This window comes from Oreochromis niloticus, linkage group LG11 (genome assembly GCF_001858045.2).
Source record: "Oreochromis niloticus isolate F11D_XX linkage group LG11, O_niloticus_UMD_NMBU, whole genome shotgun sequence".
Lineage (NCBI taxonomy): Eukaryota > Metazoa > Chordata > Actinopteri > Cichliformes > Cichlidae > Oreochromis > Oreochromis niloticus.
This window is the reverse complement of record NC_031976.2, coordinates 16,066,064-16,092,932: the sequence shown is the minus strand read 5'-3', so window position 1 is coordinate 16,092,932 and position 26,869 is coordinate 16,066,064. Positions and strand designations below refer to the sequence as shown.

The 26,869-nt window shown below is 38.1% G+C and overlaps 1 protein-coding gene across 1 annotated transcript; it reads left to right on the top strand.

Annotated features, from left to right (window-relative positions):
* The first annotated feature begins 2,795 nt into the window (after nucleotides 1–2,795).
* Nucleotides 2,796–6,521, top strand: LOC100703677 (myelin-associated glycoprotein). Its single transcript, XM_025911296.1, has 12 exons — nucleotides 2,796–2,938; nucleotides 3,034–3,441; nucleotides 3,537–3,830; nucleotides 3,976–4,075; nucleotides 4,279–4,314; nucleotides 4,396–4,428; nucleotides 5,572–5,610; nucleotides 5,841–5,867; nucleotides 6,013–6,048; nucleotides 6,135–6,206; nucleotides 6,328–6,355; nucleotides 6,452–6,521. Exons 1-12 carry the CDS (start codon nucleotides 2,893–2,895, stop codon nucleotides 6,512–6,514), a joined length of 1,182 nt encoding a protein of 393 aa, XP_025767081.1. The 5' UTR covers nucleotides 2,796–2,892; the 3' UTR covers nucleotides 6,515–6,521.
* The last annotated feature ends 20,348 nt before the right edge of the window (nucleotides 6,522–26,869 follow it).

The following is a 26,869-nucleotide window of genomic DNA, read 5'->3' as shown; positions in this document are numbered from 1 at the left end:
TTCTTCTCCTTGAGGAGAGCCTTAATTTCAGGACTTATCCATGGTTTATTGTTAGAAAATCACCGTACTTTTATGATGGGTACGGTGTTGTCCACACAGAAGTTGTCCACACCATCACAGTCTGTGAGGTCATCCTCCAAAGGGCTGCAGAGGTTGTCCCACACAGTAGAACGTAAACAGTCCCTCAGGGCCTCTTCAGTCTCTGCTGACCATTTCCTAACTGTGCGTTTCACAACTGGTTCTCTGTGTACTAGAGGTTTATACACAGGCTGGAGATGAACCAGGTTGTGATCTGAGCCCCCCAGGGGAGGGAGAGCTGATGAGCTGCATGCTTCCTTGGTGTTGGCATACAATATGTCCAATGTTTTATTGTCTCTGGTGTGGCAGGTGACATACTGGGTAAAGGTGGGGAGAGTGGAGGACAGGGAGATGTGATTAAAGTCCCCAGAGATCAGGAAAAGGGCCTGAGGGTGCTGTGTTTGGAGTCTGCTGGTACAGTGTGCAGGACCTCACAGGCTGCTGCAGCGCTAGCAGAGGGCGGGACATACACAGCTATCATGATGACATGTGTAAACTCTCGCGGTAGGTAGTACAGTCTCATGCTAACCGCTAGCAGCTCAATGTCCTTACAGCATAGCGTCTCTTTGATAGATAAATGGCCAGAGTTACACTATCTATCATTTACAAACACAGCCAAACCCCCTCCTCTTTTCTTGTATAAATTCAAATTTTATTTGTCACACACACACAACCACAGTATGACATGAGGTGAGATGCTTATTGCTGTACAATGCCTGATCATAAAATGACAGTAAGAACTGACAGTAATATTTACAGATTTACAGATTACTACAAAAATTTACAGATTTAACTTAGAAATTTACAGTAAGATGCGCAAATGACAGTTTACATTAGAAATTATTAATAAAAAGAAATTATAAATTATAAGAAGTGTGCAAAAGGAAAAACCAGAGTCCGTGTGAAGATGTAATTTGTGTGAAAGAGTCCAGTCCTACAGTGACGTGATGTGTGTGTGAGAGTTCAGTCCTACACCTGGTTTAGAGCCCAAATAGCCTGGGGGAAGAAGCTCCTCTTCATTCTCTCTGTTTTGGCCTTAAGGGAGCGGAAGCGCTTCCCAGACCTCCACAGTGACAAGAGTACATTGTTGGGATGGGAGAGGTCCATCATAATCTTCCTGGCTTTAGTCTTGCACTGCTTGGTGTAGATGGACAGCAGGTCAGGAAGCTCTGATCGAATGATGCGTTCAGCCGAGCGCACCACTCTTTGCAGATCTTGTCTGTCCTGCTTGGTGCTGTTCCCAAACCAGGTGCAGATGTTTCCTGTCAGGACGCTCTCGATGGTGCAGGAGTAAAAGTTTTTATGCACCCTCAGTGGGAGATGGAAGTTTCTAAGTCTTCTGAGGAAAAAGAGACCTCGGCGGGTTTTCTTAAACAGGGTGTTAATGTGGCAGGACCATGACAGGTCCTGAGGGATGTGGACACCCAGGTACCGGAAACTGTCCACTCTCTCCACTGGCATTCCATTGATTCAGTTCAATTCAATTCAATTCAGTTCAATTCAGTTCAATTCAATTCAATTCAATTCAATTTTATTTATATAGCACCAAATCACAACAACAGTCGCCTCAAGGCGCTTTATATTGTAAGGTAGACCCTACAATAATACATTCAGAGAAAAACCCAACAACCAATGAGTAAGCACTTTGGCGACAGTGGGAAGGAAAAACTCCCTTTTAACAGGAAGAAACCTCCGGCAGAACCAGGCTCAGGGAGGGGCGGCCATCTGCTGCGACCGGTTGGGGTGAGAGAAGGAAGACAGGATGAAAGACATGCTGTGGAAGAGAGACAGAGATTAATAACAAGTACGATTCAATGTAAAGAGGTCTATTAACACATAGTGAGTGGAAAAGGTGACTGAAAAGGAAAAACTCAATGCATCATGGGAGTCCCCCAGCAGCCTATGCCTATTGCAGCATAACTAAGGGAGGATTCAGGGTCACCTGGTCCAGCCCTAACGATATGCTTTAGCAAAAAGGAAAGTTTTAAGCCTAATCTTAAAAGTAGAGATAGTGTCTGTCTCCCGAATCCAAACTGGAAGCTGGTTCCACAGAAGAGGGGCCTGGTCAGCGCAGGCTCTCAGGACCCGACCAGGGATTGCATCTGGTCCTGCTGCCTTCCTGGGGTTCACCCTCCTGAAAGCTTTTCTCACGGCATGCTCTGTGATGATTAAGGCATTGTCTTCACTGGCACACCCCGTGCGCACACAGCCGTTTGTTGTTTTAATTGCTGCAGCGTCGAAGTGATCATAAGACGCGTACAGCTCAACATCCAGTGAAGCGGCGGCATTCGTCATTGAAGAAGCTGGTTGTTTGTAGCCCGTTATTGTCCACACTGCCTTCCACAGGCTCCTAGAGTAGCACTGTTGTAGCTGTGACTCTAGTTTTTCCCTGTAGCTCCCTCTAGTGTTGTTTGAAGTTTTTGTTCTATGGCTGTATTTTTGGTATTGGCCTTCTCACCCATTTGTTGAAATTACACACATACACATTAACAACATATGATACTTTTACAAAAGAAAAGCTATTATTTTTATGTGTATACATATATATATATATATATATATATATATATATATATATATATATATATATAGCACTTTACTGCAATTACACAGAGGGAAAATCACTTTTCTACTATGATGGCTCATATTTGTCAGATTGAAATTGGTATGAATAATTATAAATAAATGTCTATTGGCATTAATATTATTTGAATAAAGTCCACTTTGACAGCTGTGGTTTATTTTGGTTATGATGGTAAAATGTAGTGTTTTGATTTCTTTAGTCTCAATCAAACATCCCAACATCAGAGAAGAATGGGCAAACAGAAAATTATGATGGAATTCTGTCTGCTCTTTGCAGGTAACATCACTAGTCAAGCTATTCATTTCCAGTCTCTTTATGCTTAATGTGTATAATGAAATTATTTCCTTGTTATTTTCAAAATTCTCTTTCAGCCATCTGTAGCTCCGTGTCCAGTGATGAATGGAAGGCCAATGTTGTAAAAAGCATTGATGCTCTGGTTACATCCTGTGTTGTGGTACCATGTTCATTCTCCCATACTGGAGGAAACCTGCCTATGTCCAGACTCAGAGCGATGTGGGAATATAAAGACAAAACACCAGATACTAAAGGAAACAACATCTTTCATAGTGATGCTACACTGATTAAGGACAACTTTAAGGACCGAACAAAGATGTTGGGAGAGCTGGGCCAGAACAACTGCACCTTAGAAATAACTGAAGTTAAAGATCATGACAATGGCCCTTTCTGCTTCCGGGTTGAACTAGTGCGAACAGAAAACAATGACCCCACCAAGGACATGTTCTCCTTTGTTGATAATTGCGTCGAGTTGAACATGCTCAGTATGTCACCAACTTTCTATGACTTCAAACATCTATACCAGTTTTCTATTAAATTGCTTTGCATCTTACTTTATGTCTGACTTTTTCATTTTCAGCTCAGCCTCCAAAGCCTGCAGTGATCCAACCAAAGACAGCCACTCAAGGAGAGCCCTACACTGTCATCTGTTCAGTCATCCACACCTGCCCCACTCATGTTCCTAAACTCACATGGAATCTGGATAGTACAAACATCATTGTGCATCATAAAGATATTAAACATGGAAACAGGGAGATACAGTCCATCCTGACTTTTACTCCTGAGGAGAAGGATGACAACAGAGAGATAACCTGCACTGCTGAATTTAATGGAGGGCTGAAATCATCTGAAACTTTCACACTCCATGTAAAACGTGAGATATTTTTAATTAGTTGTTGACTTTTGTGATGTTGAATAGAAGTTATACTCTGCTTTAAAAATAAAACTAGGTTTCGTCTCATTTTTACCTTTGCAATAAAAACCGAGAAGGGCACTAACACGACTTCTATTGTTTTCAGGTGTAGAGAACTATAATCACATCATCATTCCCTCTGTGGTGGGGATTGGTACCACTGTGGCCTTCGTACTCGTCTGCATTTTCATGACTAAAAAATACAGGTGAGTAATACAATGTCACTGATCCTAACTGACAGCAAATATCTGATAGGCCAAAACACCTTGAGGAAAGAAGAAGTATTTTATATTTATAAGGCATGTCTTCAATTTACATTTAAAGAAAATTAAGGAATGTAACTTTTTTGTGCACAGCATCTTAATTTGTGAGCATCTTAATATACAACTTTTTTTTCTATCTATTCAAGGAAACGCATTGAAGAGCTTCAAAGTCGAGACGGCAGGTATAAAAAATAACACAGTGATTTTAAATGATTTCAGATTTATTCTTTCATTATCATAATGTAGTTTTCCCCAATTTTTAGCATGTGGAATCGGCTGTCGAGGATGTCTCGCAGGTGAGAAAACAGTATTTGTGTGTTTGTTTTCTTCACTTTCTCATCTTAGAGAGATCAAATAGAGGAAAAAAAAAAACAGCTGCCCTTACCCCCCAGTGCTGTTTTTGTTTTGAGGCTTAATGTGTCTTGCATTTTTGTTGTATAAAATCACATTTGCTTAGCTCATTTGTACGTTACAAAGAGAAACAAACGAGTGCCACATTCATGAGTAAGTCGTCCTCCTAAGACCCAACGATTCATTTTGGTCATCTGTGGAGGACATGAGCCTGAGACCTCTATGTAAAGGACCATTTCTGCAGATATTATGATTCTGTTGCTAAAAATAAGTCAAAAAGATTTTAACCAAAATTGTGGAAGGGGAGTCGAACTTGGAGCTGTAAGGAAATGAGGCAGAGAAAGGCCAAAAATTATAGCAGGAAGGTAAAAGCTCTGAGACATATTAGCTTTTGTTTAGGGACAATATAATTGCACGCAGCATCCATAATAAAAAGTATGATTTAATGTAGACCTCTGAATGCAAATCCACACATTATATCCCTCCTAAGACCATGGAAGGTTGATTCCCTTCATGGACAGGCGTCCTCTGTGGCAGCTGAGAAACAAAATCCCACCACTTCAGAGTAATAATACTTCTTATTAATTGTGGACATCAGGTGTCATCATTTTGTCCCTCCTTAGAAGCTGTATGTTGCTATCTGAGCTTTTATCTTTTTGCTCTGTTATTTGTCCTTCCACCACCTCATCTGGATGACTAGGATGACTCCCCTTCTGCCTCACTCAGCCCTCTGTCACACCATCCATGGTCATTGTTAGTGCCATAGGTGACATGACCTAACAACCCAGGTTGAGGTTACTGTTTGGCATGCAGAATGAAGTTTATGTCCATTACAGGGGACAGAAGAAAAAGAAAAATCATAATTTTGAAGAAAAAAAACCACGCAGCCATACCAAGTTTCTTTCAACCACAATATTTAAATTAACTAAAAAAAATTAAATATCAAAGTATTTTTTCTGGGTCTCAAGAGGATAACACACATATACTTCTATGAAACATGTATATAACTAAAAAATCATATTTCTTTTTCATGTGGTATTGTAACTGTTAACTGAATTAATGAATAATATAATTTGTGAACTCTCCAGGATTCGTTCTGGAGCAGGACCATCTCGTTCGGATCAAAGGCAAGAGTAATTCTAATGAACTTTAGTTCTCTGACTGCAATAGATAATCTTAGTGTCTAGTTCTGTACAACCCCTTCTACAGTTCTGTAAAACGCTGCAGATGTTTGGCCTCACTGTAATTTGCATTTCTGTGCAGAAGTCCTAAGCCTTTTCTCATTTTTGATCAAATCTACACTTCTATTTATGTGTCTTAAAACATATGCCTGTTTCTCTTCCTCTTTTTTGTGTAGAAGGTCTATTTGGAGCAGATTTTCGAGGTAGGGTGTGAAAAAAACATTTATAGTGGCCAGCCTTGTCAGCTTCCACTTAATAGATTGACAGTTCTTTTTAAAGCGATGTTTATTCAATTTACGTATACATTTTATAGATATATTTTTTATTTATTTATTCATTTATTTACAGAAGGCCTAAAGGTGACATAGTAGATTTTGGTCATAGGTAAATATGCTCTAAGTTCTTAAAAAAGAATTTGTCAATTGTATTTGTTTGTCTGATGATCTAATGAGATAATATTTGTTGTGCAGTCCAAACAATGTGAATTCAAAATCCTGTGATAACCAGAAAGTCACAAAACCTCGTTTCCCATCTCCCAAAAGGTACTCATCTTACTCACCGTGAATTAATTTATGTGGTAAACTGTAGACATTCATTTGCATTGTTCTAATGTTATTTTTCCTATGTCTCCTTTTTATTGCTGCTGTTGCTAATGGATCTTAGCCAGCCCAAATCTTACAATTACAAAGAGGTATTGTTAATTTGCCATCCATATGTTCCTCATAATTAAGTTCACTGATGCTAAACTATCAATATCTGTGACACTAACAACCTTCATCTCTCACAGGACCCTGATGAAGGTGATGACTACATTAATACCGCAGACCTCAACATGTATGGAAACATCTGAAAAACAATCAAAAAAAGAAAAAAGTCAACAATTAATGTTCTAAATAATACATTTAAATAATTATAAAACAAATCTATGTGCACTCTTTATGATCACTTATGCTGAGGAGTTTTCATGCCAGTTCCTTGTGTTGATGTCTTCTCTCTATTAATTAACATAATCCTGTAATTTATGTCGTGTGGTGTGACAAATGCTTGTATCCGTAATTCTGCAAAATAGTATTTGTAAAAATGTTACTCATTTTTGGCTGAATAAATCAACATTAAACTTTTTTTTTACTGACTTGAATGCTGTATTGTTTGGCACCAGGGTTTGAGGGAGGCCCTTTTGAAATCATCACTGCTTTTGTATATATGATGGGTGACTGTAGCTCAGGTGGTAGAGCAGGTCAGCTACTAACTGGAAAGTTGGTGGTTTGATTCCAGTCTGCTCCAGTCTGCATGCCAAATATCCTTGGGCAAGATACTAACCCCATGTTGCCCTCTGATGCAACATGGGGTTAGTACTGTACTTTGTCTATACATATAATGTACCCCCAGTTACATATATAAAATGTGGGAAAGCAGATAATGCATATATATTTATGTATATAAACTGTCTGTCTGTTTCTGTAATTAGAAATGTTTTTTATAAACTCAGCCCACCTGCCTTTTTACACATTGTCACCACAAGTTACTACTTTATTATATAATCTCTAAACATTTTGATATGATATGATATGATATACCTTTATTAGTCCCACAAGGGGGAAATTTCATAAGGCTGCCGACCTATTGCACGCAATGGCGGCGCCATCTCACCCTCCGACCATACATACATTACACAAAACATCACATGGGGAAGACAGGTCAGAGGGGTATAACATGAAAAAAGCACCACACGAGGAAAGATAAGGAGAAAAAAATAACTCCCCCCAGACTGAGCTCCAACAGGGAGATCAGTTTGAGAACAGAAAAAAACACCTCTGCACATAGCACATGAAAAAACTCTTAATACACCAAAGAAACACATGACAAGCAACAGGGGCGGGTAAAGGGTGAGAGACAGCCGATTTAGACAGTACATCCGGGCCTGCAGCCTATGCGCTGGTCTCCATGATCCACCGTCAGCATCGGAAGGGAATAAGCGTCGAAGGCGTTTGGAAAGGGAGGGGGGATGAGTGTGTGCATATCAGTGTATATGTATGTGTGTGCGTGTCCAGAGTTCAGCTGAGACAGTGTCCTTCGCCCTGCCAGGCTAAGTAAACAGTCTTCCAGCCAACCCAGGTGGCCTTGCATAGAATAGGAAGGAACAGACTAAACACAGTCTGTAATCAGGGTGTTGTTGCACAGCTCCAGCCTTGCATCTTGTACCACTCTAACATTGTTGAGTCTTTTGCCAGTATTTTTAACCTAGTTTTCCATGAGTAATTAACTAAGTAATTAATATTTAAATCACTAAGTAAAATTTAACATTATTGATGATCTCTGAATGTCTTTTTTTCGGCTTGAAAACCTGTTCTGGTTGAATAGTCTTTCAGTAAGAAAATGGGTTGGGTGCTGACTATATCCATAATGCTTTCCAAGTATCACCCTCTTAAAACCTATTAAAACTTAAAACTTGGTTTTAGTGACCCTGGAAAACAATGCTGTACCTACTCCAGTCTGGAAAAACTCTGTAACAGTGCCATTCATATATTACTCGAAGACACCACTGTAGCCCAGTGCTTCAAACAGTAGTAGGGATGGGGCCATAATATAATAGCTGTTGATTCCTTAATACAGTTGCATAATATTATTATTATATATTTAATTTTTGGCAAAATCAAGTCATTGTCAAGATCAAAGTCACACCAAACGTAAAAATCAGTAAAGCCCTTCTAGACCTTGCAATATCTTATGGAGTGTCTTCAAATATAACAAGAAATACTAGGCCTAGGGGGTCATGAGTACCTGCGTTAGCTAAGCATTTGATTTTGATCTTGCCCAAGGTCAAAGGTGACCTTGGAAAGAAAAATTCAAGAAACCATATCAATGACATGGAGATAGCTGCACCACACATGTCTTATTTAACCAAACACAGAAAGAATAAATAAACGAAGACAGATTTTGTTTATGTAACACACTTCTAATATTTTGGGTTAAATATCACAAGGGTGTCCCCAGCGGCGACCTGGCAGCTTCAAAGCAGATCACAGTAATAATGAAAGATAGACAAAGGACAGGTGGATGACCAGACAGGCAGGCAGACAGAGATTTTTCAACTCACTCCCAAAATACTAACGTCACAAAATGCATCTTTTTATGCTGATCTTTGGGACTGTGTTCTTCCCTAAAGGCAAGTCTTTGTTTCACTTATCTCATCTTTAAGTTTTGCATGTTTAAGATAATAAGTATTGTGATTCTTACCTGCACATTTTCCTATTTAAATGCTTTTTCAGCATGTTACTATATTCCAATAAAAGTTTTTCAACAGCTTATATAGTATTTACATTTTTATTTTTCTGCTAATCATCTTTATTCTGACCTGCAGCATGTGCACAGATATTTAAGTGTCATTTTTCAAAGTATGTTAAAACAAACATGCTTTTTATGCCAAATATACCCTATAACTCTTTTCAGAGTTAATGGTTTAGAATGTGTCCATGCTATTTAGACAAGAAAAAAAATATTTAATTGATTTACATCTTTTCATGTTCTTTTCGTGTTTCTGTTTCATGTTTTATGTTCTTCCAGCCTGCACACTGGTATGTTATGAGTGTATACCAGGGAACACTGACAGCTTGTCTTCTCCAAATGGGACAAAGTGTCTCAGATGTGACAAACAAGACTGCTTCAAAACTGTAAAGTGCAATGAAAATGAGAACTACTGCTTCTATGGAAAAGGTAACAGACCTTCAGCATTCAGTGTCTACGTGTTTGTGCTTCCTGTGTTCTGAAGTGCTCTCTGATTTGTCTGTTATAAATGTTTTCATTTCTTCAGTGAATGCACTTGGGGCAAAGGCATTTGGAAAAGGCTGCGCCACCAAGGATCAGTGTTCGAACAGGCAAACGATACAGATCCCAAATTTCTTTGGGGATTACATTAGCTGCTGCCTGGGTGACGTCTGCAACAGTACCAGCAGTCCACATGCCTCCCTCCTGCTCTTGGTTTTACAGCTGATTTCTTGGATCTTTTCCCCTTAGCTGGACACTACTAAACAGTTTTTCCTCATCTACACAGGGCTTCCTCCCATTTCCCCAGAGCCCAGAGAAAATATGATGTTTCATGACCAAAACATTAAATATTTTTTTCACTTTGTGGACATAGATCAGCTCAGAGTTTGTCAAGAAGTATTTACAGTACACAGTAATTTATATGTATTCATATTTACAGAAAAGCCTTGAGAAAATGTTTTCACACGACTTTTCATTTTTCATCTATTGTGTTGTAGATTTGCTTCTGTGAATAGGATCATTGTCCTGTTGCACAACCCAGTTTTAGCCAAGCTTTAGCTGGCAAACAGATGAAATCATGCTTGACTCTAGAATACTTTGGTATACAGAGGAATTCATGGTGGACTTAATGCCCAGGCCCTGTGGCAGCAAAACTAACCTAAATCATCACCTGTCCACCACCATGCTTGACAGATGGGATGAGATGTTTGTGCTGATATGTTGTGTGCTGTATTCTGCCAAACATGGTGCAGTACATTATGGCCAAACATCTCCACCCTGGCCTCATCTGTTAACAAAAATAAAAAACAGAAGTCTTGTGGTTTATTCAGCAACCTAACAACTCTAAACCATGCTGCAATGTTCTTTTTAGAGAGACATTTTTTCCTGTTAATTTTTCTAAATAAGACATCACATTTAATATCCTGAGGCCTGTAGAGTGTGAAATGAAGCATAAATTTTGAGTTTTGCGATTGCTCTGAACAATTCATGGTATGACCTCAGGCTGAATTTGCTAGGATGTTCACTCCTGACATTGTCTTAGCAAATACTTTAACGGCTCAGACAAACAACACAGTTGCAGAGCACATGTGCCGATGATTAGTTAATCACGTGCTTTTGATTAGCAACACTATGTTGTTACCTTTTCTTTTCCTATGAAAGTAAGGGTGTATTTAATTTAAATTTTTTAGAGGATTGTATAAAGGTCTATGAAAATCATAGCTGGACTGAGCCCGATGGCGATTTTTCGTTTTTATGGGTCGATGGGTTTTTTTTGTTTTTTCTTATTTTGTAATGGTATAAACAATGAAAGGTGGTGTATTGGCCAGATACTGGCTGATGTGTAAAAATAACTCAGTTGTTTGGTGGTGGCTATGGCAGAGCTTCCACAGAGGCCAGCAGGTGGATGAGGGAAAGGGGAGGCAGGAGGAGGAGAGGCCCGAGGCGGCCGCCGGTCCGAGTGTCAGGTGAACTGAACTTCAGGTGAGAAGTTATGACCTGCAGTCTATCTGGGTCAGATATAAACCAAGTTTAGGTGGAGTTTATTTTCGCTGTGCTAACTTTTTACAGTCAGTTACAATAACTCGTACTGCGTACTAGCTAGCACGATGGAGTTTCTATACAGCTGGGTGGGTGCTATGATGTTACTGATAGTGAACTTTATTTTATTCATAAGGTTAGTTAGTAGAGTTGCCAACCCTCCCGTAAAAAACGGAATCGTCCCGTATTCAGAGAAAATATTATGCGTTTTCGTATTGAGCCACAAAGGAACACAGTTTGTCCCGTACTTCAGCTAGAATGAAAAAAGACACAATGCTGGAGTTATTCTGCGTCTTTACGCTACACAGCTGCCTCTTCTTCTCTCATTCTCCCCCCTCTCTCTCCTGTTGCTACTTCAATCATGAAACTGATCAAAGATCAGCTGATCGGCTTTTCTCTCTTGTTTATCTTGCACTTTGCGCCAGAAAGAGGAAACTAGTGGATGTCGCGCTAAACAACAGCAGCATGTTTAAGCTTGATCAGCTGTTGTTAGAATTTATTTAATATTAATTTCTAGTATCAGCTGATGTTTGCTGGAGCCACAGCTGTAAAAGCTACTGGTCATGATATCGGTTTGGATATGTGGTGAGAGGGAAACATAAAGATGAAACCAGGAGATGTCCTTACTGAATCATCAGAGCTGAACAGGTGATGGAGAAACAGATTTACCTTTTAGGTGACATGAATGAGTTGAAGGGAAGTTATGAACTGTTTCTGAGAGACAAATAAAACCAGGATGCTTTTCTATGTAGCTGACAGAGAGTAACTGTGCAGGGCTAGCAAAGTTATGCCAGGGGGCCAGGTAGGGCATTAACAGGGAAAAGGAAGCACAAAGAAATACTTTTCTTTCTTATTCTAATTTAAAATGTCTCGCTTTTAATAAATAATTATTTGAATCTTACAGCCAAAGTTTTTATCTGATGTAAAATGTATAGAAATCATACATATACCAACAAGACAGTGCACATCACTGTCACAACAGCATTTGCTTTCATTCAAAGGCTTTATGGCTTTTCCTATAATACCTGGTGGGCTGGTCTCTAGTCAAAATGCCCGGGCTGATTTTTTGTCCCAGTCCAGACCTGATGATTTTCCCAGTGACTGAACAGGCATAGAATAAATGATAGGTACGCTACTGTCTATGGCAACCCCCAGAGCTCTCTTTCTCTCTCTCTCTCACTCACACACACACACACACACAAACACACAAACTGTTTTCATATCTTAGAGAGGACATCTCATTAACATAATGCTTTCCCAACCTGTTTACCCTAACCCTAACCATCAAAAATGAATGCTTAATTCTAATCCTCGGCCTAAACCAAACCATAACCTAATTGCACGGGTGCACATAAGTGGTCCGCAGGTGCGCATTCGCTGTCAAAATAAAAGACGCGCACCAGATAAGAAGTTGCAACGCGCGTTTGCATACATAAGATTTTCTGGAGGAGGACAGACATTTAGAATTCTTAAAGATGTCGAAGAAGCAAACTCCTTTGAGCAATTACTTTGGTGTTCCTCCACCTCCGAAGAAATGTCAGACGGAGTCCGAACTGCAAAAGAAGCGCGTATTCTCGGTGGTTGCAGGAGGTGAGCTGGCTTCAAACAAATGATGAACGCACAGAGATGTGGTGCAGAATATGCCGTGAAAATCCCACTCTAGCGGACAAAAACAGTGCCTTTTATATGTACGCAAGCGCGCGTTGCAACTTCTTATTTGGTGCGCGTCTTTTATTTTGACAGCGAATGCACACCTGCGGACCACTTAGCACCCCTGCTAATTGTAACCATAACACTAAAACCACATTTTGACCTTCAAAGCATGCCGATTTTCTGTCCTAACAAAGATGTCTAAACATGCACACACATCAACAAACACAGTAACAATAATCAGATTTTGCTTTACACACAAATGCAACAACTCTAAGGGTGATTACATTTGTTTTTATTAATAAATGTTTCCCTAAAAAAAAAAGCCATATTACTGGTCCAGCTGATGTAGGATCAAATTGAGCCACATGTTTCCCATGAATCAAAGTAAATTTGACAGTCTTGCCTGTATTAATGTTATGTCTGCAATATTTCTCTTTTTCAAATTGTCTGTAAGACAGTAGCCGAATACTCTGAGTAATTTCATACAGATATTCCAGAATACAAACAACTAAAGTACAAAAAAGCAAACTTTATATTTTATAGGTCTACAAACTCAAGCATATGACTGCATGGCACGTATAACATGTAAAGACGCATTTTTAAATAATATGTGAATGAAGTTTACACAAAGCTGAAAGTTAAATCAACAAGACATTAGATTTTACCATAACTTCTTTCTGAGCCTCTAATTATTACATTGCATTTTTAACAGCTTCTCACAACCTTTCCTTATTTGTTCACACCATATAAAAAAGTAACATTAAGCCTTCTTTCATTGGTGTCTTTTTTGCATGAAATTAAGTCACAAAATGAAGTTTATATATGCACCAAAGAACTGTATTGCATCTCTCAATGTGCAGTAGTAACAGAAAATATAGGTGGAGACTTTATACCATCGTCCCCTATACACAAAATACTTGACCTTTAGTGAGAAAGTGTTACTGACGGGAATCTACAGCGTCTTGAGCTGAATTAAGACTTCAGAAGTCATTCGTCATGTCGAATGACCAGCGGATAAACTCTCAGGTTGGTAATAAATGTATTACATGTATAAGAACAAGCGTCATTTTAACAAATGATAGCCGTACAGTAACTTTTATGCTTATTGTAGCTGTTAGCTAAAAACGCTAATTTAGCCTAGTTTGCCCTGGATTCAGCTTTGACAAATATGATCGACTGTTTCTAGTAGAATTCCAAAGTTGTCATCTTGTACCCTGTCAGAGCCCTGTATTCTTGCAGAGACCCCTACAGTAGGGAAACATGCAAAACAGTGTCCAAACCTTTGTATTTTAGCTTTATTTATGTCTTACACAGCATCCCAACTCTTTAGCTAACTTAATAACTTTAGCTAAAGTGAATAGTTAGTCTAATTCATTAGTGCAGCATTACTGGATCACCTCTGTTTGAAGTGAGATGATATGTGACTATCACTGTGTTTAACTATCATAATAATTCTTAGGGTACTGAGTGCATGCTTAATTAGTTGGGGGTTTTTTTTAAACATACTGCTCCATTGCTATGTTTGACAGGCTGAAGTTGTCGGGTCACCTCCTAAATCGACCATCTTTTACAGGTGTTTTTGTGCCAGAAATGGAGTGTCCACTGAAGACTGAAGATACTGAATCTCTACGCATTGCCATTGATCCCTCTTGTGCCTTCATCTAGACAAGAGACATCAACTTAACCACTCTCACATGCTCTGTACCTACATCACCTTCCCTGACAGTCGTAGCTTGGCTCATCTGAGGGTGAAATTATAAGAATGTGTTATTTTGCAAAGTGCTCTCTAGGGTTCCTAAATAAAATATGGCATTGAGGTCATTTCTTTTGAATTAATTCCTTCTTCTGAAATATAAGAACCTCTCCTGGTTTTAATGGCACTTTGGATTTCCTTACTTTCTGTTCCACTCCCAACCCCAAACAGATGCTGACACAGTAACATGGAAGAGGGAAAGAAGTTGGAAAGGACTACTATAAATAAACCTAATGCCTAACAATGAAAAATGTAAAATAAGAACAATAATAATAATAAAGATAAAAGATGAAGTAACAAGTTTTTAGTTTTTAGTTTATTCCAAATGATCATCCAGATGTCTGTGACATGTGATGACAAATATCATAATGGAAGGCCTTTGTCATCACATGCTTAAACTCATATTTTTGCATATGCTGAACAGGCAGTCAGACATGCTGTAACTGTGGGGTAGAAAACTGCATGAACACCATACAGCAGGGGTCTCAAACTCCAGTCCTCGAGGGCCGCTGTCCTGCAACTTTTCCACGTGTCCCTGTTGCAACACACCTAGTAGGTCATTAGCAAGAGTATAGAACTTGAATGCATGCTGAGTTGGCAATTCAGCCATTTGATTCAGGTTACAGCAGCTCATGAGTGAATGAACATGGTGCAATAAAAGTATTTTAGAAGTACACTGTAAAATGTAATTCTAGATGTTTGTTATTTCAACATATTATTCTATATCAGTTTGACGATAGATGACTGAAGTTGTTGTTATAACATAGAATTACAAGTTAAAAACGTCCCAATTACACCAAAAAAAGCTAACTTGAAAACTCATGTCCAGCTAAATCAGCAACTTATGTGAACTTGACAATGTGGGTAAGTTGAGCACAGCAGGATTCAAAACTGCCTCACGTGACTGCTACCGAGGTGCATCATGGGGAATTGGCGGTTAACGACATGCTCACTTTACTTGGACGTTTTCTAATCGTCTTCTTTGGAATATGCTTTCAAGGTGAGTAACATTGGTTATAACTATAAGGAAAGAGAGCTACAAAAGTTGGAACATGTTTTGAATTTATGGCATGATGTGTGTTTTTCTCTTTTACCGAAATGTTTGCTTTAGCTAATGTAGCTTTAGCCGACAAGGTCCAGCTTGTGTGTCATGACCAAACTTGACCTAATAAACTGACATATGGCCTTTTTTATGGGTTTAATGTGGCACTGACCAAATCACAAGTATTGTGCCGCTAGCTTTAAGGTTGTGCACTCAACCACTGTTGCGATATTAGCAAGCTAACTCAGCTAATTAATAAAGCTTATTTCATATTGTCTCTGTACTTGTAAATTTCTTTCAAGTTCACAGGCTGTTGTATTTTGGTGGAAGTTCATTTTGGCAATATTTCCAATAACTGACTGGGTTCAAAAAGAACTTTTTGGCAGGACTCCGATGCTTGTTGTTGTTTACCCCTATGTAATCACTTAAGTTGTTATTAACTGCTGCATGCTAAGCTGCAAGAGTGCACTGAGGACTGAGACAAAATATGGTCTACAAACCAGCATTATATTAGTTTTTATCAGATAGTCCTCCAGTGTGCTTATTTTTTGCTTTAATTCTATTGTGCAGTTATTTGTTACCCTGAAATGCTTTATGCTTAACAACAGCTCACTATTTTGACTTATTTTTGAACTCTTGTGATCAGTATGACTAGATTGTGTGAGTTTCCATACTAAAAGAGCTGTAGTGATAAAATAATTGGCATCAGAGACACTGATTTTTGGCATGGTATACTGCAGAAGTTTTTTTTTTTTGTGCATAATTTACCTTTTAATTAAACTGCATTCTCTGTATTGTAACAAAACTAACATTGTTTATATGTCAGAAAATTAGCAAACATGAATAAATGGCGAAAACAATATAATTATAACATATATTTTTATTTTACTTATTTTAGGTCTGTGAAGCCAAACTTGATGCTGGGGATTTATTTTTGTCAGTGGAGTCAAATGGTAAGTTACAATTTGTGCATTTTGTCATACTGGAAACACCACAGATTATATTGTAATTTAATAGCTCTGTAGAACAAATGATATAAAGATTGTAGTGTCAGGGTACTTCTTAAGAAGTAATATGGCACTATTGATGATCACATGCAGGTGCATAAACTAAATATTCAGACGTGCTACCAACAAGTGATTCATTAACAAAAGCAATGGAGCAGACTGTTTAGGTTCTTGTGGTTGTAATAACATCCATAACTGCAAGTTTGTCATTAATTTATTTTCACAGGTCTAGATGATCACATCTGACTTTGTCATTTAAATGAGGTGGACTTGCAAACTTTGCGCTCTTTTGGGTAAATTGCTGTCCACTACATATACACAGAATGTGCACAGTATTTCAGATCTAAAAAGGGAGTATGTAATGGACTTGCTGGCTTTAATGTAAAAAGCCTGTTGTGTATCTTTAATGAGGCAGTTGGACTAAAACAGTATTGCTCATCAAGGTAAACATCTGAGGAATAAGGAAACTGTTACTTGTCCTTATACTCAGTGTTCTTTTAATCGCACGTTTACTAAAGTTTTACATCACATAAGTCATTTTCACAATCATTCTACTTTAAAAGATTTCAAGACAGAGCTTATTGTTCTCTGAACTTCCTTGTTTGCTGAACGGCAGGTAAAGTGCATCTTTTTGTTTGTTTGCTTTTGTGTGTTTGTGTTTTCTCTAATGGGCCTCAGATGACTGTTTGCTTAAATTTGGGTCTCAAAGAATCTTTTTTTTATTCTGCCTGTACTCTCCACCCCTCTTCCTCTGTTGCTCAGGTTGAAGCAGAATTTGCCCGTCTTACATCTGTTGACCTGAAAGGGTTCCTTTTTGCTGTGCTTGACCATTATGGAGAGGTTCGTGGAGCTGTACAAACTCAAGAGCGGCATAGGAGGGCTAACTAGGGTCATAAGATGCTTCGGTGATGATGTAAGTGTTCAACTGCGAAATCTAATCCTTTGTTTAAGTTTTAGGTTATCCAGTTCAACTGATGAACTCATTGAAAGAAAGCTGATAAGTAAAGTCTGTCATCATATTTCACAACTGGACATTTAGTGTGGTAACTTTTACAGAATCTGTGTATATTGGTGGTAGGTTGGATATCATATTCTACTTGAATGTCTTGATAAGCCTGATTCAAAATCTCCAATGATAATCATATATTGATGGAATTATGTATCAAAAAGCTGTGAATTTGGAGCTGTCTACATGCTTCATAAACACTGTTTAAAAAGTGTTTTTGTTTTCTTTTGACTTCTTTGACCAGAGCCCTACACAAAGGAAGAGGACAGAGGACCTCATTTTCTAAAGGAAGATCCCTCACACACTTTCAAGACTGTGAAGGTTAGCATTGTTTCTTTTAGTAAATTTAATAATGACAGCACCACAGTGGATTTTAAATGAAACATGTGGCATCTATGAAACAATAGATGCCACATGATAACATGTGTACTTTTTCCTCACCAAATGTATTATTACAAGATCTTTGACACTGGATTTGGTCTGGGTTTCAGAGAAACTAACTGGCAAGCTAGCATTGATATTATTAGTGTCTTGTGTTTATTCATGTCTTCACCAGGGTCTTTGACATTTCTCTGCTGTACTGTTCACTTCAGCTTTATGTTTGATTTCTCACATTGTATATTGTAATGGCAGAGATATTAGGATATTTAAGGGGCTGCAGTGGCTGCTACAGCTGTGGGGGGCAATACTTTGGTGAAATGTCCTGGACCCTGGAAAAGAGACTGTGTAGACTGGGTAAGCAATTAAAGGTTACTGGCCGAGAGTCATTGGGCAGCCGGGTAAAGGTGGATGTTGATATTCAGTGCCAATTATGCAACCTGTTCAGCCATGTCTATATGCTCTTTTTTCATGCTGTTAATATAGGGGGAAAAATAAACTTTAATCAATAAACTGATTAAAGAAGCATTGTCTATGGAGCCACAATCTGATCCTGTAGTGTAGCTGCAGTTTGCACATTTCATGTATTCTCAGCCAGATTTGGTTTAGAGCACAGCCAATATTTAGCATAACTAGATTTAAATTCACACACTGGTGATGGCAAGCTACATTGTAGCCACAGCCGCCCTGGGGCTCACTGACAGAGGCGAGGCTGCCGGACACTGGCACCACCGGGCCCTCTGGCCAACACCAGTAGGCAACAGGTGAAGTGTCTTGCCCAAGGACACAACGACTGAAACTGTCGGAGCCAGGGCTCGAACCGGCAACCTTCCAATTATAAGACGAACTGTCAACTCTTGAGTCACGATTCAGTCATCCACCCATGTGTGTGAATGACTGAATGTGTAAAGCACTTTGGAGTCCTTAGAGGACTAGTAAAGCGCTATACAAATACAGGCCATTTACCATTTAAATTGAAAATTTTGTTTGAATTCTGCAATTGAAGACATGCTCAGTTATTTATGAACATGGTCTTTGTTTAAAGCAAGAAATGGATTTGTAACATGGGGGTGCATATCTCATTCTGAAAAAACTTTAACAACTAATAAGTGTTACCCAAAGCCAATCACCATCATCCAAAGCATCAGTATGGCTCTTCTTTGGAAAGACATGAATTCTTAAGCACAAGGGATATTGTGTAATTGTAATTGTGTAATTTTTTTTTTTTTTTTTGTCTTTGAACCCTTTTATAGCCGACAGGTGTTGAAGACACGTTTTCTAAGAGGATGAAAGTTGGCATTGCGATGGTGAAAGAAGAAGACATCATCGATGTGTTGGTTGTCCTTGAGGCGGCAGTAATCCTGTCTAATCTGAGGGATGTCTCAAGTGCCATTTCCATGCTGATGGGCCTTCTTTTTGCCCTCAACATAGACTATCCAAAGGAACTTAAGGACATCTTTGAAGTCATTCAGAACATCCTAATGAACATTGGTGGAAGGCAGTGCATCTCACTAGTGCATGGTTTAAGAAACAGACTCTTGCAGAAAGCCATGCAGAACTGTAATTGTATGTTCCTTAGTGTTAAGGACAGTTTTTATTTTACTGTTTGCTTTTTTATTCTTGCAAGTTCTCATTCTCACTTTTGTATGTCACTAAATGACTACACTTTACATTCCAGATTAGACAATTACTCATTTGTTCATGGTTTAAGAAACTTATGTGAACAACAATATAATGGTGGACTCTGCAGATGCTTATCTCATGCAAGTCAGTAGTTTTTCCTTTGTTTTGCAATTGAGCAGACTCAAACTGATGTTTCTGAAATATCCATATTATCAAATGTTTCAGAAGCATGCGCTCATTTTCAGAGATATTGGTTCTGTGGAATTTGTTGCAATTGTAAACGAAGACAAATACAAGAGTTTGATGTCTTACTTGTTATAAACTGATCTTTACTGTCACTTATCAAAGGTTTTGTACTATTTTAATATTTCAAGTTTTATGCTAACAGGTGTGACTGAGCACAATGAAGTTTGAACATTTTGTAAATGTAAAGAATAACTTTTCTAAAATAGCAAGTGTGTGTTACATTACATTAATGCAGACTTTATGTTGTTACTTCACAAGAATCACTACTGCTCCTAGAGTATTGGTCAGAATTTAATCTTCACCCAAACTGGGCTCAAGACCAAGTTCAAATTTATTGTTTCACAGGGAGCAGCCTTTGAGTTTTGATGGATTGTGAGCCTGATGAGCTACGTCACTGATTTTTCTGTTTCTCAGATGACTAAGATGGCACAATAAATGGTGAATGTTGGGTGCTCATGAGTAAATGTCTTGTCATGTTCTTAAAACAAACTTTCTGTATGAAATGATCAGATAGACTTTAATGGAATCTGTGGGGTTTTATTTTTTTTTCTGTAAACAACAGAAAATTAATTTAAAGGAATGTAGATATTTAAACCTGAGATCTAAGATAAACCTAACAGGTAGTTTTGCTGAAATGGATGTTAGAAAGCTAAAAAAACAAAACAAAACTTAAGATGTTTAATACACATTTTCTTTACATCCAGTCAATCAACTCTGATAATTAAAATGAAACTGATTTACAAGTTCACTCAGCTACCTTAAGGAGCTCAGTTAATTAATAAACTTAAATCAACTTAGCTAACAGATTATGTTAGTTAAGCTAAAATAGATTCCTAAGTTAAAAGAACTACTAAAGTATTTGAATTAACTAAAAAACCCAAGTCAACTGAACTAGGACAAGAGTTTAAACAATAGATTATTTTAATTTAGCTGAAAGGGTTTTCCCAAGTAAAGATGACAATTAAAGGAGTTGAACTGACTAACAAATCTCAGTCAACTAAACTAAGATGAAAGTTTAGACAACATGTGATTTTTCATTAAGATAACAATTGGTTGTGTTATAAGAACAAACTCTATTTCTTGACTTAACTTAAAATTTTAAGGCAGCCCTTTACCTCATATTTTTAAGTTGAAACAACAAGTTATATTTTACAGTGTATATGTTTCCAAATACATATATTTACTTAAATTTACTTGAGTAGGTAGGGTTAGGGGCTGCCACCTCAGCATGCAGTCAAGTTCTATACTCTTGCTAATGACCTACTAATTGTATTCAGGTGTGTTGCACCAGGGACACATGGAAAAGTTGCATGACACCGGCCCTCGAGGACTGGAGTTTGAGACCCCTGTCATACGGAATATGACAGGTGTGGTTGAACTGCATGAAGACTCTGAAGTTTCTCTTCTCTTCTGGCAGGACAGGAATGTGGCCTTGTCCTGTGAGCCACCGTAAGGATGTACTTGGAGTAGAACAGGACTGTCACCGGCCTCAGGCTCTTCACCTTTTCAAAGACAAAGCAGTCATTTAGATAAAATATTAGATATTGTTTACCTGTAAATGCACAAAGAGAATTTAGAAATGTAATTATTTTCAAGAGTGAAAAAGCACTGATAGTGTAATCTACAGCTGTGGCCAAATGTTTAGAGAATGAGAAGTGTTGTTTATTTACAAAGTTTGCTGTTTCAGTGATAGTTGTATATCATACTATATCACTTCAAACAGAGGTGATCCAGTAATGCTGCACTAATGAATTAGACTAACTATTCACTTTAGCTAAAGTTATTAAGTTAGCTAAAGAGTTGGGATGCTGTGTAAGACATAAATAAAGCTAAAATACAAAGGTTTGGACGCTGTTTTGCATGTTTCCCTACTGTAGGGGTCTCTGCAAGAATACAGGGCTCTGAGAGGGTACAAGATGACAACTTTGGAATTCTACTAGAAACAGTCGATCATATTTGTCAAAGCTGAATCCAGGGCAAACTAGGCTAAATTAGCGTTTTTAGCTAACAGCTACAATAAGCATAAAAGTTACTATTTGTATTTGTTAACATGACGCTTGTTCTTATACATGTAATACATTTATTATCAACCTGAGAGTTTATCCGCTGGTCATTCGACATGACGAATGACTTCTGAAGTCTTAATTCAGCTCAATACGCTGTAGATTCCCGTCAGTAACACTTTCGGTCCGCTAGTAAAACGTAGTTCTGTTAATCTGCGCTTGAACTGAAACCGGATGTAAGTTCCAAAAAACTGAATTTTGGAACTGAAATTGAATTGTAGAACTGAAACTGAATGGTGAGAGTGAAACTGAAATTATTCGAGAGCTGAATTTTTAAAGGATAAAATGCAGTTTCAAAGCAAATGAATTCATTTTCAATATATAAAATTCAATTTCAATTTAGTGATGATCATTTTCAAACCATAAATTCAATTTCAAATTAGACTAATTCAAATTCAGTTTTCAAAAGCATTTATTCAAGTTACAATTCAGATTCAATCTGAGCAATTCAAATTTAAATTTAACTTATTCAAATTCAGTTTCTGATGGCACAGATTTCTGCCCATATTTGTCTTTCCACAGGAACAATTCAAGCTCCTTGCAGCAGTGTTGGCATGCTTTTCACACTTGTAGGTCCATTATGTACGGGACATGATTTCTCATGTATTTCTAAATGCAATAATCTGTCTGACAAGTTTGATGCACGTATGCAGGGACATGTAAGAACAGGAATAAACCTTTAAGTCAAATGAAGTAAAGTTTATTTTTAAAACACGTTTAAAAGACTTCAAGTGTTGGCCAAAGTGCAGAACAAAAATAGCAGAAATTCAAAATAAAAGAAAGAATTAAATTAAATTAGATAAAAGACGACAAGACATCCACATATACACATGCATACACTTTATACAAATACCCATACAGGCATATATGATGTACACATAGATACATACATACACATACACAGTGTTGGGGAGTAACGGAATACATGTACCGCCGTTACGTATTTAGAATACAAAATATGAGTAACTGTATTCCGTTACAGTTACCGTTTAAAAAGGTGGTATTCAGAATACAGTTACTTTGTTGAAATAAATGGATTACACGGCGGTACTTTCCTGTTTCATATTGTGGCGGGTCAGGATTATTTGGGTTGGTTTGACAGCTATGTTCTGTTGTTCCAGGCGGCAGCGTTACGGTTGCCATGGTTACAGGGTGACGCTCTCTCTCTGCGTGTTTCCTGGGTGAGAGAGCGCTTTTTTGTTGTTGTTGTTGTGCTAAGCTAAAAGGCAGAATGCTACAGGCATGGCCCTAAAGAATGTAGCCTCATGGGCAGTGTAGTCCGTGCTGCAGGGAGAATGGACTACCATACACGTTATGTGTCTGTGAGCGAGGGAGGGAGAGAAAGGAAAAGTCCGAGCTGTCACAGAGCAAAAACGGGAGCTGGAAGCATGTAAATATAATAATAACCACTGCAGCCAAGAAGAGTGCCTGACGAGCCCATTTGTAAGTAAGCTATTAAGACTCAACTGTACACTGTGTTCGTGTTTTCCTCCAGAAAAAATAAGTTCCGTTGGAGCAGCCTTTCAACGCCTCTCTCTGTCTCTGGCAAGCAAAGTTGACCCAGACAACAAAGTAAAGCTATTTTTCGGCTACACGGAACCCACCGTATTAGCCCGAGGTCCCTTTACTACTGTTCGGACCTTCAGTAACAGTAATAAATCACAGCAATAGTACATTCACGTAGTTGTAAACAGCATGATAATATATTAAGTAATCCAAAGTATTCAGAATACGTTACTCTCATTGAGTAACGTAATGGAATACGTTACAGAATACATTTTGGGGCATCAGTATTCTGTAATGGAATACATTTTAAAAGTAACCTTCCCAACACTGCACATACATATGCATGTATATGTATATGTATATATACCAGTCAAAAGACTGGACACACCTTCTCATTGGTTTTTCTTGATTTTCATGACTATTTACATTGTAGATTCTCACCCAGATAGCAAGACGACATTGAATCTATGTTGATTTTTCATCCAAACCGTCGTATATGGTCGGGGTTTAAATGCCAATGTTGTAACAACATTGAAATACTGTGGTAAACCGACGGTCTTACTATAGGGACGTTGTAACAATGTTGATTTACCGTTGTTTTTTTGTCATTGATATTTGATCTATTTGTAGTCGACCAGGTGACAACAACAACGTCGAGAAAACGTTTATTTATAGTTGACGATCATTCAGCTCCGGTCACCATCAAAAACCATCGATTTGTAGTTGAGCATTAAATTGCATTGCAACTGATCGGGTATAAAGTACCAGAGAAAGTAGATTTATTGTTCATTTGTTATCAATGACTTGGTCTAGTTCACCAGCTTTAAAAAATTGTGTCTACATGCAATTTATGTATAGTTGACCGGGAAATTAAAGCAGCGATCACTAGGACTATTCCGCAGCACCCCTCTCACATTGGTACATCCCCCCAGGTATTCATTGTCTTGTACAGTAGAGCGGGACATTTGATTTACTCTCAGCGGAATTGACCGGAGAAGGCATCAGTTCATGCACTGCACTGGCCTGCACCACGATTAGTATAAGGTAAGAATGAATTATTTTTTTCTACTCGTTATTTCCATGTTTGCATTTGAATAACAGTAAAAAACTCGTTAATGTTGTACATTAACAAGTTTTTTACTGTTATTTACGTTGCTCCCACAAAATGTGGAAGCCCGAAATTGTGTATACTTCTTACAATCCGGCAACAAATAAATTGCGCTGCGAACAAAGTATATCAACAAAGAAAACATTTTCGTTTCATAATTTCGTCGTTATATTCCCTTACAAAGCTAGCTTTAACGCTTCGAGGTTTCCTTTGTTCTTGCCGTCGCCTCTGCGCTTGAACCAGACTTTCGCTCTGTAGTTGCTTAATACTACAAAAAATTCTAAATCTGTGATATATGATTGATAACCGTAATGGTAACTGTATAAATGTGTTCAAGGACTTTGTTACTTTTAATGATTGGAGAGCACCCGCTTCAATTCGCACTCAATTCAAACTTTATGTTGCACGCTCACCTACCAATTGCGTTCGCACCTTTCGTCCACACGTAAACAGCGTTTTTGGTCACTGAAAATCTAGATTTCTAAAAACGCCTGCCAGGGTGGATATTTTCGAAAACTCCGTTTTTGCATTTATGTGTGGACGAGAAAAATGGAGAAAACGCAGCGTCAAAGGTCTGCGCCAATTTTGACGTCACACTGTGCGCCACGTTTTTGTCTCGGTGCCATGAATTCCTACAATGGCAGCCTTAGACAAAATACTGTTAATTTTAGTATATTCAGTGTTTAAATGCTTACATATACACACACAGTAACTGTCCCTTCACACATAGGACTAAGTGAACACTGTGATACGTCTGACCTTCAGTCCGAAGCTGAAACTCAGACCAGTCATAAAAGAAAGCACTAGTAAAACTTTTTTTATTCACAAACATATCTTTGATTGTTAAGAATTTATAATCTTGTCTTTTGTACATATCTGTAATGCTTGAATACTGCAATATAACCACATAATATAGTCCAAAAAATGTAACTTTGGCTTTGCATTAAAAATGCAAAGCCAAAGTTACATTTTTTGGACTATATTATGTGTACATGCACAAGTGTACATGTACACTTGTGCACTTCAAAAATTCATTGTATACTGCACCTTCTTGCACATCTCCGTTTCCTGTGTGTTTGTTATTATAAATCAAACTGTAACTTTAGGAAAAAATATGCCAAAAGCACATTTGTAATTACTTCTGAACTTTTTCTACTTATTTCTTTAGACCAAATCCCCTGTACACATATAGTGACTCAGAGGATGAGCAGCCCACAAAAAAACGGTTTCCCCGGGCACCTCGAGTGAAAATACCAGGTAATAAAATAATGTCTAGTGTCTGTGTACATATCTGTGTGTGACACATGGAAACTTTTTGGACAAGTTGTCTGTATTCTCAAATACTTTAAAAAATTTATCTTTTTCTAAACAGCCCTCACCACTCCGCAGTCTGCCCCCCAGCCCACTGACAGCAGGCATCATAATGCCCCTCCCAGCTTCCGGCACCTTTCGCCACTCAGGCAGAACACTCCAAATGACACAGCTTTGCGATCTCCCCAGCATGCAGAGTCTGATGTCGAGGCCTGATGGTATAAATGGTAAATTGTCTATATTTGTACAGCGCTTTAACTAGTCCCTAAGGACCCCAAAGCGCTTTACACATTCAGTCATCCACCCATTCACACACACATTCACGCACTGGTGATGGCAAGCTACATATACAAATATATATATGTGACAGACAAAAACTATCAAACACTTTTAGCAGTTAAAACAACTAATACTTGAATGCAGAATGTTACACCATCACTTATGGTTTTGTTTGTGTGTGTGTGTATTTTTGTCCTAGATGGCCTGACGCAGCAGTTAGGGGCAAACTCTATGTCAGAGTTTGTCTTTGCACAGGCAGTGCAGAAATGGCTCCGATACGCCCCAGACCGTTTGGGTGGCGCAGGACGCACATCATCCGTCCCCATCCCGGAGTAAAAACTACAAAGTTATGTTAAAATATAAATGTAAATAGAAAACTGTGTTTTAATAAAGTATTTAGCAAACGAAACATGTCTATTGACTTTTTTTTGTTTAGGTTTTTTTTCTCTGTTACATCACATGCAATGCTTTCTTATTTTAGGATATTAATATTGACATGATACATTGTGAGACATTTGATTTTTATAAAGGGTGTCCAGTTTGAGGAATAAGTGCAATTATGTGTTTAGGTGGTTTAAGTATTAATGGAAACATGCAGTAGTTTAGTATTGGTTAAAATAACTATAAAGAAAGATAGATTTCCAGTCATGATTTAACTGCTGTTTTAATGAAAAACAACTGTGCGAAAGAGGTGGAAAATCAACACCATAGCTCAACAGTGTTTCAATATCAGAATCTGACATTGTTTCAATGTCAACAGTATTAGAAAATATAACGTCGAATCAATGTCAGGTTTCAACATTGATTCAAAATCAAAACCTGACGTTTCAACGTTAAAAATGGGTGCAAGAGTGACGTTAGGTCAATGTCACACTTCAACGTTGATTCAATGACGTCGCCTGATATTGACTCAACATTGTTTCAAT

Coding starts and splice junctions, on each gene's coding strand:
- LOC100703677 (XM_025911296.1), top strand. CDS start 2,893: ATGGGCAAACAGAAAATTATGATGGAATTCTGTCTGCTCTTTGCAG. Junction 3,442..3,536: donor CGTCGAGTTGAACATGCTCA/GTATGTCACCAA, acceptor TTTCATTTTCAG/CTCAGCCTCCAAAGCCTGCA. Junction 6,356..6,451: donor AATCTTACAATTACAAAGAG/GTATTGTTAATT, acceptor CATCTCTCACAG/GACCCTGATGAAGGTGATGA.